Source organism: Cinclus cinclus, chromosome 17, assembly GCF_963662255.1.
Source record: "Cinclus cinclus chromosome 17, bCinCin1.1, whole genome shotgun sequence".
Classification (NCBI taxonomy): domain Eukaryota; kingdom Metazoa; phylum Chordata; class Aves; order Passeriformes; family Cinclidae; genus Cinclus; species Cinclus cinclus.
The window spans coordinates 8734688-8747731 of record NC_085062.1 but is presented as its reverse complement, the minus strand read 5'-3'; the positions used below and the strand labels follow the sequence as shown (position 1 = coordinate 8747731).

At 49.6% G+C, this 13044-nt stretch overlaps 2 protein-coding genes across 3 annotated transcripts in view; both read right to left on the bottom strand.

Annotated features, from left to right (window-relative positions):
• The window catches only part of DGCR2 (DiGeorge syndrome critical region gene 2), a 41365-nt gene extending 40404 nt beyond the window's left edge, over nucleotides 1-961 (bottom strand). For both annotated transcript variants that reach the window (XM_062504244.1, XM_062504243.1), the window contains exon 1: nucleotides 883-961. In XM_062504244.1, the coding sequence (XP_062360228.1) occupies nucleotides 883-961 (79 nt within the window). The remainder of the gene's footprint in view (nucleotides 1-882) is intronic.
• Nucleotides 962-5901: 4940 nt separating this feature from the next.
• Nucleotides 5902-12971, bottom strand: ESS2 (ess-2 splicing factor homolog). Its single transcript, XM_062504475.1, has 10 exons — nucleotides 12804-12971; nucleotides 12334-12502; nucleotides 11360-11455; nucleotides 10875-11041; nucleotides 9977-10094; nucleotides 9396-9529; nucleotides 9157-9259; nucleotides 8128-8237; nucleotides 7122-7237; nucleotides 5902-6570 (listed from the first exon to the last, which is right to left on the bottom strand). The coding sequence occupies exons 1-10, from the start codon at nucleotides 12948-12950 to the stop codon at nucleotides 6285-6287; spliced, it is 1446 nt and encodes a 481-aa protein (XP_062360459.1). The 5' UTR covers nucleotides 12951-12971; the 3' UTR covers nucleotides 5902-6284.
• Nucleotides 12972-13044: the final 73 nt, after the last annotated feature.

Below are 13044 nucleotides of genomic sequence, written 5' to 3'. Positions count from 1 at the left end.
ACTGTTATGTTTTATTAGTCTGGGTCACAAAAGTTATTTCGAAGAGAAAAAAACAAGGGGGTTTCAAAGTACACCATAGTTCTTACTCTCCTGTTTACTAGGAGCACATATCACCAGGAACAGTTGATGGTGCCATGGGAGGGCGATTTCCAAACCTGCAAAGCCACCCCAGGCAGTCTCACGCTTTGGCTACTGATGCTCTTTGGCAAGACCTGCCCATGATACCCGAGGGCTTTGCCAAGCTCCCAGAAAGTTCAACACCCAAAAAAGAAACCCCAGCGGAGAGATATACCTAGAAAAACTGTAGTTTTCTGCCCGCAAACATCAACCATTTCTCCTAAGTTAATCATCTTAAGATTTCAAGCACCATGTCTAGCAGCTAGCACACAAACTCCATCGCTGAATTATTTCCCTAAAAGAAGCACAAACAGAACCAGAAATACGAACCAGGCGCAGCAGGGCTTTTTTTTCTTTTTCTGGCAGGATTAAATGGCTTTTCGAAAGCAAGCATTTTGTCCGGCCGTGTAGGCATCCAAGGCCCATAACACACCTGAAAACTCAGTCACCACATTTTCTGCGCTCATTACCCGTAGGGTTATGCAGATTTCTATCCAAGCTTTAACACTTTGACACGAACGCTTTACCCGGACTCCCAGGGTGAGCCCAGGCTCTCTCGGACCCAGGCAGCCGGCACAGGAGACCGATGCTCGGCCGCGTCCCGGCTCTGTTTAAACGCACAAAGCAGCGGCAAAGCCCAGAGCTCCCCGGAGGGGCCGGCTCGGGGCCACTCCGCCCCCCGACCCGGGCTGTCCCCGGCGACCCCGGGGGCTCACCCTGCCGGCCGCCCGGGCCCGGCACCCCCGGCCCCGCCACCGCCCCTACCTGGCCGCAGCGGCTCGGTGATGCTCAGCACCAGGAGGAAGAGGAGGAGGAAGGTGCCGCTGTCCGCCTTGGGCACCATTTATCCTCCGTTCATCCTCCCCCGGCACAGCGCCACAAACCCGCGGGGAGGGACGCGCGGAGCGGCGGGAGGAGGGGCCGCCGCCGGGCCCGCGGGGGGCCCCGGTCCGCACCGAGCTTTTCCCTGGCCCTCCCTCCGCCGTTCGCCGCCGCCCCGGGCGGAGCCGGCGGCCCTGGCTGCGGCGGGAGCGGCGCGGGTCGGGCGGCCGCGCTGGGGCGGCTCGCGGGGCTCCGCCGGCGCACAAGATGGCGGCCGCGCCTCCCCGCCGCCGTGCTCGCGCCGACACGCCCCCTCCCGCCGCGCGCCGCCCGCCCAATCGGCACCCGGGGGGCGGGGCCGAGCGCGCGGAGCAGCGCACGCCCCGCCCCCTCACGGCGTGGGCGGGGCCAGGCGGGGCCGCCGGCAGGGGGCGGTGGCGGGCGGCGCCGGGAGCCCCGCGCTCGCCGGGACCCCGCGGGGTGATGGCCGGTGCCGGACAGCGCGGTCCGGACAGCGCGGTCCCCTCTTCCCCCCAGAGCAGCATTTCCCTGGCCGCAGCTGGCGTGTCCTTTGCTGCTCGCATCCATCGTTCCCTGACAGCCTTTCCCATTCCCGCCGGGACAGCCCCAAACGCTTCCTCTGTACCCGGGACAGCCTTTCCCGGTCCCCTCCATCTCTCTGCGCTGGCCTTTCCCTGCCTCTGCAGGGATTTCCCAGTGCCACCCCCTTGCCTGTTCCGCGGCAGAGGTACAAAGCTCTGGACTTTCCCAGCCCCAGCGGCCTCCCGGGCTGACCATCTTTAGCTTCTTCATTACTCCGGTCCCCACTGCCCGCAGCGCGGTGGGACAGACCCTGCCTTCATGTCAGGGTGGCACGGACCAGCAGCACCCAGGGCTGGGACATTGCCACAGCCAGCAGCCCGCAGTGCCAGTGCCAGCCAGGTATTTCCATAGCTCCTGGAAACATTCTGATCCCAGTTCCCCGGCCCAGACAGAGAGGAAATGCATAAAGAAAACTAATTGTGTGGCTCAGGTCATTGTTGGTGGCCCTGCAAGTGACAGGTGCCTGTAGGAATTTGACCCTGGGGGTTGCTGCACGTCGGCTGGGCAGGGTGGTGGCTGTCCCTGGCTGCAGACAGCAGCCCAGTGCCACAGCTCTCCCGGTGCTGGATAGAGGTCAGCCCAGGTGGCATTTGGGATCAAAAGGCAAGTTTCAGCACCAACATCAACTTCCCAAATTCATCTGGAGTTTCCACTCACAGGGGGTGTTTGGGCAGCACCAGACCCAGGGGCTGACCCACGGTCAGCAGAGAGCTGTCACTTCCCACTGCAGGTAATTCCAGCTTTTTAGTATAACCTATTCAAAGTCAAAACCGGTTCATATGTTTTAAATATTTACAATGAGGTGTTTTCTACTTTTGCTACAACTTGTAGTTCTTAAAGAAAACATTGCAATTCCAATAAGAACTATTTTGACCCAATTTTACCCACTCCTTCTTTCCCAGTTAATACCAATTACTCAGCAGACCCAGCAGCAAACTTTTTTCAAGCGGTTTAGTAGTAGAGACAGCAACTTCTGCTCTCTTAGGGCTCCTGCTCTCCTCAATCACTGACTGCCCCACAGGTCAGCTGCCAACCTGCAGGCAGGGAACAGGGGATTCTCTGGGATTTCTTGAGAACTCACTGCCTTTGTCCCCACAGGAACTGCCGTTGTGCTCAGGTCAAACTTGCTTCTTTCAAACCTAAATGGGCAGTTTAACATGGCAGGGGAAATTGGTGCCTGCAAAGAAGCTGAAGCTGGGGTAGCAGCAAGCATGAGCTTGGAGCTGTGAGCCCTGGGAGCCTCAGGAGCACTGTGTGGCCAGGAATGTGCTCGGGGATGCGCTGGAGTGTCACAAGCAGTAGGGCACTGCCTGAAGATTTAGCCCAAAACCCACTTTCCCAGCTCTCATGTGCTGCCAAACACTTTCATGATCTGAGAGCATGTGGGGAACCTGAAGTAACCAGCACAAAGTGTGAGCATCAAATTCCCCAACTTTGCTCCTCCCATGGGATGCTGTGGGGGCAGACTGTTCTGAGCCTGGCTTCCTGCAGCACAGCTTCACAGGCCAACCCTTATGATCCAGGGTATCCTTATCCACCCCAGGGCCTGGGCATTACACCATACAGGGTGATGCATAAAGAAATATCCTATGATGCCTCCACCATGAGAGCAGGGCACAGGCTGCTTATCCCTGGCTTTTGCCCCAAGGCAAGGCAGGCCTCATTTCCCCCATGCCACGTCCCACAGCACCCCCAGCTCTGCAGAGGGGTGTCTGGAGCACACCCTGTGCCCAGCAGCTCCTCAGCACCCCTGAGCAAACAGGCAATGAAGGGCCCAGCAGCACCAGAGTGAAGGGTGAGAGGGGTGCATTGCCCCAGACTGTGCCAGGTCAGCTGCTGGGGGAAGGTGAGGGTGGTTGAACCCATCTCTAGCCCTGCCCTGCCCCTGAGCTGGGGCTTGTAACCAGCTGCTGTCGGGCCAGCAGCTGGGATTGAGGCAACACTTGCAAACATGAGGAAGTGAGAACTGCTCTATTTCCCTCTCCCTTGAGTAAGTTGACCCATTTCCTTTATTTTTTGCAGAGAAATAGCCCAGTCCTCCAAAACAACAAAGAATCTCCAACCACAGCTTCTCTTCTGACCTAAATAATCAGTTCCCTTACTGAACTTACGGGAATGGTAAGTTCCCTTACCCATCCTGCTTTTGGATGGGAGAAAAGCTGCAGCCCTTGCACCACGACAGCTATGGCACCCCTGGGCCAGAGAGAGGCTCCTGGCCCTGAAGGTGAAGGGCTCAGAGAACCAGCTTGGGGCTCAGTGATTAGACCTACAAGAACAAGAATCTCCTGTAGTCTCCCATTTTCCTTCCTGCCTGGGGCAAGGAGCCAAGGCTCAGGCTTCACAGAGCAAGCCCCCACAGCCTCTGGCTCTGATGGTGTTCACACCACGAGGACATAAGGTCCACCATAACTTCCAAGCAGCCACTAACACACCACAGCCGGCCTGGGGCCACCACTGCTCACTGCCAGCCACCTCTGCAGCATCAGGAGAGCTCCAGCTGCTATTATGGCTGAGGGAGTAAGTGTGCTTGGGACTTGCACATAGGAAAATGCAGATACATTGCAACAGCAAAAGAAAAGTAACCTGATGAAAATGGGAGAAAAAAATCACCAGTCATCAAGAACCAAGATGTTTTTTCACACTGGATTTGGCCCTGTAAGGCATATTATTTGCCACTGCTACAGCAGCAAAAATATCTGGCAATGAACATTTTACTGATTTGCTAATTACAGGTGGCAGGGGCTGAAATGCAGCAGGAAGCAGAGAACAGACATTACAGCAGGCATTACAGGAACATCCAATTTGAAGAGCACTACAACCCTTTCAACAGATCCAGTTTTACAGCATGTAACTGAAAATAAGTTCCATTTCCAACAAATATGTGAAGGTCCATCAGTGTGGCAGAATCAGGACTGTGATTTTAGTGTGGCTGTCTAGGTTAATTCACTTAAGGACAAACACAAAACCAACACCATCCACAGGATATTTAATGCAGTCTGCTTTTAAGCAAGAATTGCACAATGTGGAACTAATCACCCTCAGATATCACATTCCCCTATTATTCCAATTACACCTTGGTATGAGCACAGCTGGTTTGAAATGCTGTGGCAGAGATGCCACATCCCACTCCTGATCCCTGTTCACAGTCCCTCGAATTCTGCTCAGCCTTTCTGTGCATCCCACACTCAGAGAAGCAGCTGCACCCACAAATGGGCAGGAATCTCACATCCACTCCTTGCTCCTGGTCTCCTCAGTGACCCAAACTGCAGGCCAGGGTCTGACCAACTGTGTATGTAATAGAGGGGTCCTATGCTTAGTGGAGACAAGCATTTCACTATGAAATAAACAATTAGTATTTGAAATTACCTAACAACTTTGTTTATATCTAGTCAGTCCAGTCCTTAAAGAACTATTCTGAAAGCATGAAAACTTAAGTAAATGCACTCCTTTTACATTAATTCATGAGTACCTGAGAACATTTTTTTTGCTTAAAAGAAGAAACACAGCCTTCAAGTATTTCTGAACTAAAAAGGTAAAAAATCACTAATTTTTTGAGTAATGATTTCTAGCAATGCCATGTTGATCGATTTATTTTTACAAGGTGCACTATAAAAACTGAGTCCTTTGGAAGGGTTTTTCACAGTCAGGGACACAAGTTTTGGAAGTGGCAAAGGAAATCACACAGAAGGAAGCTCTCCACCAAAACAAACACAGCACCCAACACCCCAAACCTTAGAAAAGGCTGCAGACACTTCTCGAGCTGCTGGGTAAGACTTCCCATGCTCTCAGTAAAACATAACCTAACAAGAGCAAATGCCAACACTGCCAAGTATTACACACACTGTCTTGTACTCAGGTGTGGTGAAAGAAGTGAACACATCTGGCTACACCTGCTTCCTCCTAAAGGTGCTTCTCCAGGCTGGATCACACCACACAAGGGCTCATCCCACACACAAAGGTCAGCTCATATGCAGCAACCACAGCAATGAGTGCAGGCTGTGTATGGTTAAAATTGCTTTTCCCTTTTTTTGGCCAATTATGAAAACTAAAGCCAAAAGTTTCAAAGAATGGGAGGAAAACACCAAACAAAAGCCCCAGTGTGGCTATCAGAAGTACCACTTCTGTCCTTCAGAATGGCACTATCACCCTGGGGGATGATGCAGGACTGTCTCTGGCCCCTGCATTGTGATCATCAACACTCTGGAGTCACAGACAGAGAAGCTATAAAACAAATCTGATCCCTTCTCTCTGTCAGCTGCAGAACAGGGCAAGCCCAAAACCTGCAGAAGAAAAGCCTGAGCAAAAGCAGCAAGGCAAATCCCATTCTGCAAAGTATAAGGAATGAAGGAGGAAATGGGGTCCTCTTAAGGAATGCTGGTTTTAATAAGATCACGAAGTTAGTTGGATCTGTGAACTGCAACAGTTTAAATTCAAGCTAAAGAGAACCTCTCTGAAATTCTGTGTTACACCTCAGTATACACATGGTTGTGCTCCCTCCTCTGCAAACTACAAACTCAAACAAGGTTGACAAGCCAGAGCCAAGCCCAGTTCAGCCTTTTAGAAAGGCTTACCCCACTTAAGAAACAGAAGTAGCTGTACAGAAACCGATTTAAACGCACGGCTCTCTTAAAAACAGAAATATAACTTTGAGAAATTATCTCCATTTTCCCAGTTTCCAGTAACCAGTCTGCAGTTCACTGAGCACAGCCAGATCACTATTAGCTTGGTGGTGATTGGAATGTTCAGAATAAATCAGATGCCTTTCTTCTTTTGGGAAGCTGCAGTAAATTGTCCGTGATGGATGTAGTATCCTGAGATACTGGTGTCTGAGATACTGTCCTAGACTGTGGGGTGCTCTGGGGGGTCTGAGTCCCACTGGCTGGTGTCTTGTAACCCGGAGTTCCTGTGTGGGCTGGGGAGGGAGTGTAGCTGGCCCGCAGGGCTTTGTCGGTGTATTTACTTGCAGTCCTATTTACAAGTCTTTGCAAAGCTGGTGACATTGCTGGGCTTAGTCCTTTTGGAGTAAGGCTGAAAAGGAATAACCAGTTTTAAGAGATTTTACAGTACAAAAAAATCGGCCTTTATCAGGAAAAGCAGTATTGCCTCCCTACATGAGTTTCCCCCACAGAGCACACCCACTACCTGCAGAAGTCATTCTGCCTGCAGGCAAATGCAGCCTGTCTCTCTAGAGAAAGAAGTGACAGAACAACCTCCTATATCCCTCCCAAGCCTGAGTGGCACTGCCTGACTTTTCCTTTGAGCCCATTTTGTCCTTCCTGTGATCCCCCCAAGACACTCTTATCATGTCTCCTCTTTGCAATGAGGCAAGACACTGATCCAGAGGCATTGCTGAGTGGCTGTAGGGCAGAGCACTAATGCTGACAAACAGTGTAAGGGACAAACACCAACCACTTTCCCCCAGGAATTAAGTTTTTTAATTTCTAAATACTTAATTTCTGAAAACTTTCAGTCCAAATGTACCTACCCCTGTTTCCAATGTCCTTCCTTACCATCATGATGATTTATATCTCATCAGATAATACCCACCTCCAGTTCTGCTGTCAAAACAGAAGTCTTACCTGGCCAAGTTTTCTGTCACTTTTCGAAGTGCCTCCTGCTTCTTTGCTCGGTTTTTAGCTGCCACTTCATTGGCCATCTTGAGTCCTAACCTCTCACGGCGTCCGGGCTCCAGGATCTATAAATGCATCACACAGATCACTTGCCAAGGCACTCAAGAGTGCTGAAAAAATGAGTCAAAGCACCTTCAAAGCTGGATTCCAATGTACAGGGATCTAAGGCAGGGAGAAGTGGAGTCAGCCCACACCTCTCTGCTGCTGCATAAAAGCCAGAGAGGACACAGGGACCTTCAACCTGCCTTAGCAAGTAACAGAAATTGTAAAACCAGTCCAGTCAAGGAAGCAGCCATTACCTCTGGCATTTCCTCCTGCTGTTTCTCCTAGACAAACAATGTCACCTGTGTCTTGCCTGGCCTGTAGCCAGCCAGCTCTCAGGCATACACAGACATTGCTAAACAGCAGGAGAACCAGTCAAGGCCTTTGGAGTCTGACAAAACACACAGCAAATTACACCTTTCTTAAACTAAGAGTCTCAGACAGCTCATATTCAACGACACCAGCAGGAGACAAGTAGCATGCAGGGTTAGGTGCCATTAGCAAAGCCAGAGTGTCTTTTCTGCTCTCAACTGATACACCTGCCACAGGCTGCGACAGCCAGAAGATAAAGACAGAAGGAAATGCTAAAATTTCCACCTATTCACACGTTAAAATCAGAAAAATTGAGCACGTTTTAGCTTCTTCTGAAAACCTCTGTCTGGGCCCACCACCAAATGCAGAATCTCATTTTCCTGCTAGCAGTGCATATTCCACCTCAGGTAGCTCCACCAAGAAGATTTCATGTGGACATGCTCACCTCCACCCTCCAAACACAAACTAGATTATTAGTTTCAAGGACTGGGAACACCACCCAGAGATGTGTCACACTCCATGTTAATCTCTTACTTACTCACTTGCCTTTCCCTTCTTAGTTTTTCCCCCCAGAAAAGAATGCCATGCTGACATAAAATACCTTGAAAGCTGGCCCAGGTGTTCTGTCCACATATGGTCTTTCTGACCCATCCAGACGCAAAGGCGTGCTTTCAATTTCACCCCATGTCATAAAAGGCGACTCATTCACACCTAAAAACAAATTCAACAAGCTATGCCCATGCAAGACATTTGACTATTCATTCACCACAAAAGAGAGGGAGAAGCAAATTAGGAAATGCAGCAAATTCATCAACAAAGGAGCCCCTCCACTGCAGAGGAAATCACAGCCAATACATGTGGTTCCCATTAAAAGGGATTGCCTCGTGGTTACAACAATCAAGCACTACCCTTTCTATGCCTTTATTTTTATCATTTGCTAAACTTTTGATCAGTGACACCTTCATTTCTCCCTCTACAGTACCAGTCCTCCTCTATGCTGCTGTATGAAAAGACCTACAACACAGGAAACTCTTTAAGAAAACAGGCAGAGGACTCAAGAACATGTAATAGCCAAATGTACCCTCCAATCGCCTGAGGGGCAGCCTGTACCAAGCAGTGACTGCACCTCATCTAACAGGTGTAGAAAGAATTGGAACAGCCAGATTAAGTCTCTGGCTGGAAAACCCCACCGTCCAGGGTCTGACAAAGGGTTTTACATGGAGAAAGGAGGTGCTCCAAACGCCACCTACAGGTTTTCCAGAGGGAAAGCCTCAGTATGTTCAGGTGTTGGCATAACCACAAAAAGCACAGGGAAACAGCATGGCTAGTGCACAACAGCTATAAATTCAGATACAACGTTTCAACTCAAAGAAAAATAATCAGTTCGTTCTAACTGAAAGTACCCCACGGCTAGATGATTCCTGAGCAATGGCACAGCAACTTGCTCAGAGCCTCTTGGGGCAGGGTGACTTCTCCTACCAGTGTATTGGACTAGGATTTAACCCCTGCATCCAGCTGGCATACATGGCACAAGGTTTTGCCCCCTCATCTAACCATGTAATGACAGCTTAATCAAAGTTAGTGCAGTAATAGCCCTCTTAAAATAGAAGAAATAAGAAAACCCTCTTACCTGGGGCAGGAGAGGGGGTAGCTACAAATCCATATCCATTCACTTTTGGAGAATCTTGGGGTATCAGCTCTTTGCCATCGGGTCCCACTTTACCCTGTTTGTACTGAAATAAAAAAGACAATGCTGTTCATGTGGAGAAAGGTGAGAGTCAGCTGTATCCAGCACACACACAGTTCTCCTGGGGGATGAACCACATCAGAGGGCAAAGCCTAACTAGGTAAGAAGTAAAATGATCCAACCTGAGCATTGAGAGCTGCAGCTTGTTGGAGCTGTGATTTGCTCACAGCTTGGCTAAAAGGGTCCTTCACAAAACGGGTGTTTCGATGCACAACTTCCCTGGGCTTCTTAAAGACATCACTCTCATCAGGTACACCTTGAAAAGCCAAATAACTTTTAAAAACAGGGCTCTTTTCACTACTTCACTGGTTCACAGAAATTATCAATTGTACATTTATAGCCAAAAAAAGAAAACTACATTTACAAAAACATGTCTTTTCCTATAGCAAAAAACAGACTAACAAGTCCAAGGAGGATTCTTTGAGCAGAAGAAAACAATGAATGCAGATGACAACAAGTGCTCATAAAGAAGACAGACCAGGAAAGAGCTTTGGCTGCTGAAAACAAATACTTCCATAATACAGATGAACTTTTCAATGGCAAATAGAACATAATCCAACTTTGGAATCAGAGGCCAATGAAAAAAAGGGAAATAAAACACTTTTTAAAAACAACTTTACAGAACAAAAAGCACTGTAAGAGCTACTCAGTCACATACAGAAATGCTGTAAGCACTGTTTGGAGCCTAGAACCAATGCCTCACCTGTTGGATAATACATGAGGGTGTTTCGAGCTGTGTATTCCCAGGTATCCAGTCCAGCTTTCACGTTCTCCAGAGCTTGCTGCTCAGCTGAAGGAAGTGCCAGGTTTTCATTTTGTCGCTGAAAGGGCAATGGAAAAAAAATTTAGAAGTTGGAAAGAAAAAAAAAAGCCTGAAGCAGCCTCCTGCAATCTTTTATTCAGACACACAACTTGGAGAGCTCAGTCACCAGCCCTAGAACACTTTGCATAAGGTATGTAACAGACTCTGAGGGATTGTTTGGATAAAAAAAACAACACTCCCTCAAAACAACAGCAGCAAACACCCACATGTCAGTGCCAAACTTCATTAAAAGGCACCACATCCCATATCCATGAATAACACATCTGTGCCAGCTGCTCACTGCTGATGGTTAAAGACTGACAAGGCAGGCCCAAAACAACTCTTGGACCTCCTCTGCAGATAGCTAAGGAAGGCAGCACAGCCAGCCACACTCATACAGCTCTGTGCTTCAGCTGAGCAAGTTATTACTGATAACAGAAACTGAAAACTGAAATAAGACAGACAATCAAACAGCAAATAATGAAGGTCTGACAGACAAACAACAGGAACTGTGCTCAGATGCTCTCCCTGGTGTTGCTTCTTATAGAAGAGGCTGCCAAGGACAGCAATACCTGCACTCTGTGCAGTACTTTGCAGTCTCTAAGCTTCAGAAGAGACAAAGCCTCAGCAACTAAGTCAGCACCGTTGTGTGACAGAAGGGGAAAAAACAGGACTGCACAAGGAAGCAAAGAGCAGTCAACAGGACACAGGAAACTGAGCCTTAGCAGAATCCCTGAAATGGTATTTCCCTGCAGTGCCCCTCTGGAAGAGGGGAGACAGAGCTGAGGCAATTCCCTACCTGGGTGTACTCCTCCTCTGCACTGTACAGCCAGGCGTGCTTGACTTTCTCCTTCTCTTTGGCCACTTCCATGATCTGCTCAAAGGAAGCATTATCCTCACTCGTGTGCTTTGCCAAGAAGGTGTCCAGGCTGGGAAGAGCATCTTGATCATCTTTTTCTGCTTCTCCTAACAAGAGAAGGGAAGAAGCCTGAGGAAGGTTAATGCCTCCCTTTCTGTGAGTGCACTGTATCTATCTCTTAGCCCTCCTGGCAACAAGCCTTCCACAGGCACACCAAAAACTAACATCAAGCTTGGTCAAAAAAACAGATCCACACATAGTGGTGCACTAACAGATCAGGTGTGGAACACATATAACCAGCTTTCAATAAACTCTTTTATGGAACTTATAGCAACTTATTTAAAAGGTGAAATGTACAACTGGGCAGCTGCTGGCAGACGATTTATTTTTGGAAGAATTCAGCTAGAGAAACATAATTCTCCTACCTTCCTCTGCAGTTTTGATGCCAGCTTTAGATTTATTTCCCACTGGAACACCACCTGGATGCACTTCTGGGGTTTCAAATGTGGCTGGGGTAACATCTGCCACCAAAAAAAAAAAGTTCACTCAGTTACTAGAGCACACAATAGGATTTTCTTAAGGATCATGTACCAAAAAAGCCACAGAAGGCATATCAAAACAACAACAATTAACTTAAAAACTTGTGGGAAAAAAAAACTCCAAAATGTTCTATTCAATTCTGTCTCAACCTCCAAACAAGATTTTGGCCTCATCTAAGTCATTTTTCTCCCGCGGGGTGAAATTCCCAGGAGAGCCACAGCCCAGTATATTTGTCATCCTACACCCTGGTTTTGCCAACAAAAGCAGCAGCAGATCAAACTGAGTCCAGGCTAGGGACACCACCTGATGATACGGTCACAAGAAAGCCACTTACCCAAACCCCACTGCAAGAGCTCAGCCAGGGGCTGGGCTTTAAGAAACACCTGAACTGGAAGTGAAAGAAAACTTAAAAATGAACACTGGATGCCTGCTGTGGGAACCTCTGATAACCATGAGCTTCCCACACCTTCTGTCCCTAATACATGAAAATCTCAAATGTCTGTTGATACAACAAGAACCCTTGAAACTACAATCTATAACAAGGATTCAAAACATAGCTTAGAATTTCTCCTAGTAGAGAGAACATAACATCCCCTAGGGAGCAGAAACTTAGCAAAAGATGCTTATAAGGAATGATTATTAAAAGGCTGCTTTTTCCAAAACCCTTCCCTCAAGGAGTTATTAGACACCATCAAAGTGAAATTCAGCATGAGCCACCAGCCACTGCCCAAACTGGTAAAATTCGCTCTCGTGCAACATCGACATTGAATCTTTAAGATAAGCATTGCCTGCATGAAGTTAGATAAAGAGCAGCAATATCAGATAAAAACCCCTCATGCCCCACAGAAACAGCTCTTACAGGGTGCAGGTGTGTCCCTCGACGATTTGCTCAAGGAAGAGCCAAACTTGATGGCAATTTGTCTCATTTTCTCCAAGTCGCCATTTTCCTCAGCCTCTAGATAGTCCTTCTGGGCTCGCAACTTCTCCACGTCGGGAAAAAAGTCTCGCTGGATGATTTTCTCTAAGCTCTGCAAAGAAAGGGGCAACTGCAATACCCCGCTGGGACATCCGGAGTACCGGCTCAGCTCGGGGCCAGCGGTGCAAAGCCACGGCCAGGCCGGGCAGCACAGCAATGACAGCTGTCGCCGCAGGCGGGGCGGGAGCCCGAGGGGCGGCCGCAGCGCTACGCGCACCCGCAGCGCGGTTGCAGCGGCCGTGGGCCGACTCAGCCGGGCGGACCACGGCCCAGCCCCGCCGCGCTGGAAGCGCTCGGCCCAAGCACCGGCGGAGCGGAGCCGCCCAGGTTTAGGCCCGGGCTCGCCGCCTTACCTCGATATAGGCCTCCTCATCCAGGATCTTCTTCGGGTGCCTCGGGGCCGGCGACACCACCTCCTTCCCCGTCACGGCGACGGGGCCCGCGGCGGTAGCCGGCACCAGTGCGGCGGGAGAGGCCGGGGGCACCGGTATTGCCTCCATCGCGTCGGAACCGCTCCGCCTCTCCTCCTCCTCCGCCGCGAACGCGACCGGCCGTGACGTCACATCACCGCGCCGCCGGGATCGCAATGCCCGC